Source organism: Nicotiana sylvestris, chromosome 5, assembly GCF_000393655.2.
Source record: "Nicotiana sylvestris chromosome 5, ASM39365v2, whole genome shotgun sequence".
NCBI classification, from domain to species: domain Eukaryota; kingdom Viridiplantae; phylum Streptophyta; class Magnoliopsida; order Solanales; family Solanaceae; genus Nicotiana; species Nicotiana sylvestris.
The window spans coordinates 56,701,072-56,705,644 of record NC_091061.1 but is presented as its reverse complement, the minus strand read 5'-3'; the positions used below and the strand labels follow the sequence as shown (position 1 = coordinate 56,705,644).

General features: G+C 43.3%; 1 protein-coding gene across 1 annotated transcript; it reads right to left on the bottom strand.

Annotated features, from left to right (window-relative positions):
* Positions 1–313: 313 nt before the first annotated feature.
* Positions 314–3,769, bottom strand: LOC138868691 (uncharacterized). Its single transcript, XM_070146258.1, has 4 exons — positions 3,656–3,769; positions 1,743–2,779; positions 939–1,128; positions 314–835 (listed from the first exon to the last, which is right to left on the bottom strand). Exons 1-4 carry the CDS (start codon positions 3,767–3,769, stop codon positions 314–316), a joined length of 1,863 nt encoding a protein of 620 aa, XP_070002359.1.
* Positions 3,770–4,573: the final 804 nt, after the last annotated feature.

Below are 4,573 nucleotides of genomic sequence, written 5' to 3'. Positions count from 1 at the left end.
GGTGTGATGGGCCCCTTGGTCCAAACCATGATCCTGAATCAATCATTGCCACATCTTCTTTCTTCTTCTTTCCGATCACTCCTCCGGTACCATTCTAAATGGCTTGGGTAGTTGCTTTAATAGCCGAGTAACTCATGATTTTGCTTGATTTAAGCCCTTCTTCCACCATGCCACTCATTTTCACTACCTCGTTGAAAGACTTGCCTATGGCCGATATCAGATGGCCAAAGTAAGTAGGCTCTAGATCCTGCAGAAAGTACTCCACCATTTCGCTTTCCTCCATCGGAGGGTTGACTCTTGCTGTTTGTTCTCTCTAGCGAAAACCATATTCTCTGAAACTTTCACTAGGCTTCTTCTCAATTTTAGTCAAAGACAAACGATCTGGAACAATCTCGATGTTGTATTGGAAATGACAAGCAAATTCTTGGGCCAAGTCATCCCAAGTGTGCCATCTGTTGTGATCTTGACGAGTGTACCACTTCAATGCCGAGCCACTCAGACTATGGCTAAAGTATGCCATAAATAGCTCATCTTTGTTGTCGGCTCCTCTCATTTTACTATAGGATCCCCTCAAATGGGCCATCGGGTCTCCATGCCCGTCATACAAATCAAACTTCGGCATCTTAAACCCCACAAGCAACTGAACATCGGGAAATAGACACAAATCTTTGTAGGCTATGATCACCTGGCCTCCCAATCCCTGCATGTTTCTGAATGACTGTTCCAAGCTTCTAACCTTCCTGAACATCTCCTCTTGTTCTGAGTTTTTAGGTGGGTGGTGGTGCTTGTGGGGCTTGGGAAGTGGTGCCTTAGTAGTGGTGGTAATGGGGAAAGCCTGGAGATGAATCAACAGTGAGAGGTTCTTGGGACTGAGCCAGTGGCGGGACGAAAGCAGGGTTGGCGGGGTATGATGGTGGTGGATGCCCTTTCATCCATGCCTGGTACATCTCTGTCATTTGGTGTTTCAACTTATGTATCTCCTCTTTCATATTAACATCAGACTTTTCCCCCTCCCTTGACGGATCAATAACACTTGCATCCAGTTCTTGGCCAGCCATGATCAACTTGTCTTTGGACCTGGTGTTGTACGGTTGAGTTGCCAGAATACCAAACAAACTAACCACCTGCCTGAACTCGATGACAACAAGCAAACTCGTTAGCGATTAGAGCTTAACAAATATGCAATCGCACGTTGGGGGATGCAATGCACCTAAGCAGTTAATCATTTCTATTATGTATTTGAACGGCTATTTGTGTCATCCTGGCTTTTACTAATTTCCAATTGCAATTTCTTTCTCTTTTTTTCATTCTTGCTTTTTCTTGCTTGACTCTTGTTTTTATCCTCTATTCTCTCATTCTTCCTCTCTTGTTTTACCATTATTTCCTTCCTATAGATTTTCTTGTTTTCCTCCCTATTTTTCCTCTTTTTATTTCGGGGTTATGATCGAATCCTATGGGGATTGCCTACGTATCATGACGCCGCATGAATCAGACCAAGCGTAGTTCTGGGAACGTGTGCGAAATAAAACAAAATATTTTTTGGATTTTTCAAATTTTTACAAGATAAACAAAACATCTTGATTACGACAACTCCCCTACATAAAGACTAACAGACTTGATGGGTAGACTGACAACTACAAAAGAAAACTGATAATACAGACTCGACATGAACTAACAAACTGACAATACAGACTCGAAAATAAACTAACAAAATAGACTCGAACAGACAAAGTCAAGAGTACATAAGTGCGTCAACTGCTGGTCCAGTTGGCCTTGCTGCGGGCCTTTGTTCCATGTCTTCTTGGAGGCGAAACAAGTCATCCATGATCTGTCGGACAAAAATCATAACTGAAGCGAAGAATGTGGATCTGGTCATGTCTTCACACTCGTTACACTTCATCACAATGTAGTCCGCAATTCTCCTGACTCGTTCCCTGATAATACCCTTCTCCTGTAACAACCGTCCAATCTGCTGAGATCTGGCATCCAATACTTGTTCAGCTGTGTGATTTTTCTCTTGAAGCTGTTGCAGGTCTTTCTCTAGCGGCGACATCAATGCATAATAGTGTTCTCTTTCTTCTTTGAAATCTCTTGCCTGCTTAGTCATTTCGTTCTCCAAGACGATGATCTTTTTGTTCAACCCCACGACTCCATTGTCATATTTCCCTTTTAACTGTTTAACCAAGCGTGCTCGTTCCTCCGCATTCTTAGCCAATTTTGTTCGAGCTCTTGCCAGTTCGCCCTCGGCCTTGTTCAGATCAAAACCATATTCACCCACTTTCTGCCTAAGGTTACCAATAAGTATTTCATCTTTTGCACTTCTAACGGGGTTTTTGGCTGCTATTTGCATTTCCTGAATTTGGGCTCGGAGGGCGTCATTTTCTTGGGCTAGCTTTTTCTTTTCACCCTTATCCGTAGCGGCTTGCAAACTATTCTCAAATTGAAGATCTCTAACTTGCTTTTCCAGCTTGCTTATGGTGGCCCTATACTCATTTTCTTTGGCCAACCAATCCCATTGTTCATGTGATGCCTCGACAAATTCTTGAAGATGGGGTCTTTTGGCTGGTCTTTCAAACTCGACACTTCTTTTGTACCAGGCGAGGTAACCGGGCGAGACTTCACCCTTGGATAGATCATGCACTTGGGTGTTTGCTATCAAGTACTGACACTCACTCCAGATCTGGTGAACTGCCGCTTCATGAAACTGACCATCAGAACCGATCTTGACTACCTGAGTGCTAAGGTCTTTGTCCTTTGGAACTATTTGACATCTCCCCAGCTATCTCAACCGGTATGGAGCATAAAGGTTGTATACTTCTGAGGCCCATTAGGAGAAAGTGAGGACCGGTGGCCGGCATATATATGATTTCATCAACAGGAAGCCAACCCAACTTCCATTCTATTTGATTGGCAGTGACGGAGCTGAGGCAAGATATCCATTCTGCGACCGCTCTGGCATGTTGAACCCGTCGACCCTTGTATAAAACTCCTCTATGCAGCTCTCTCCTGTTGACGCATGGTTCATGTACTGGGGACGATGACATAGATGCTCAGTCATCCACATTTGTAGCAACAAGTTACACCCTTCGAAAAATTCTGCTCCGGCTTTGCAGGCTATGAGAGCTCAGAATATTTCAGACACTATCATGGGTGCTAGGGTGATTTTGGCCTGGGTAAGCAAAGTGTTGACGACCCCGGCTACCCGTACATCGATATTTCCGTTATTCCTGAGAAACACTAAAATACCCAAAAATACTACCATGAAGGCAAAGCATCTATGCTCTTCCCATTTTAGTCGATTCCCTTTGCTGCAAATTTTGCTCTCCGGGTTTTCGAATCCCCCTATGTGTTCGTACCGCTGATATATGAACTATGGAGTAGAAAACCCAACCGCCAAATATGCATATTGGACCCCCTGCTTATTTCTAGCAGATCAAGAAACTTATGAGGGGCGGCGTCTCTCGGAGCAACCGGATATTTATGTCTCAAAGCATCGGTACTCCCAACATAACCGGCTATCTCTTCTAAAGTGGGTGTGAGTTCAAAGTCCGAGAAATGAAACACGTTGTGGGCTGGATCCCAAAATGTAACCAATGCTTTTATTATGTCTCCTCTAGGCCTGATCCTCAATAACCCGGTGAGACCTCCCAGGTACTGGTTGACCACATCTCATCCTGATTTTCCCAAATCTTCCCACCACATGTATAGTTCCAAAGGAATCTTGTTCATGACCTTCATTGGTAAGTTTTGACTCGTGCTCATTCTGCATATTTAGATAAGGATGATTGGTTTGCACACATAGTGAATCTCATTTGAAAAACTGACAGAAGGGGTTATTTTTTTGCAAAAAATTAGGAAATCAAGGCTACTTTTGCGAATACGGCCCTTCAACACTTTGAAATGGAAGTTTTTAGGGCTGTGCTCGCTAAGTGGCAAAAATTTGACAAAAACACAATCAGCGGCTATTCTTGCAAAAATAACCCTCCGGCGTCCTCTCGGGACATTCGGCTATTTAGACAAGAATAGCATGACCCACTTTATTTACGACAAAATGACGACGCCTCATATATTTTTTTCAAAATTTTTCAAAAAGCGAGGCTGGACCCGATGAGGGTTGCCTACGTATCCCACATCCGGTGAGAATCAAACACGCGTAGTTCGGCCAGTTTTGACACAACTGAAAAAATATAAACACTTTGAAATGATTTTTCTACTCTTTTCCCTCTCTTTTTTTCAAACATTTTGGCAGAGTTTCAGGATGTTTTGGATACCGGATTTTGGGCAACGGGTGCAATTCTCTCTCATACTCCACATTTGGTCTCCTTTTTTCTCTATCTCTGTTTTTGGGTTTCCTCACTTAATCTAGAAGCCGGTCAACATGCAGTCCGAAACAAATTAAATGCACAGGTAGCACATAAAATGCATCAGGTTGGTCTTTTATTTTCGAGTACGCTTGTCCTAGACGGATCCAACCTCTGTGTTGAGTCCCCAAAGTCAAATGCATATGATGCAAATAAGCGTTCCTACTAGGGATCCGGCATGAGGCTGAGTTATTCTAAGTTCAAAACCTGGG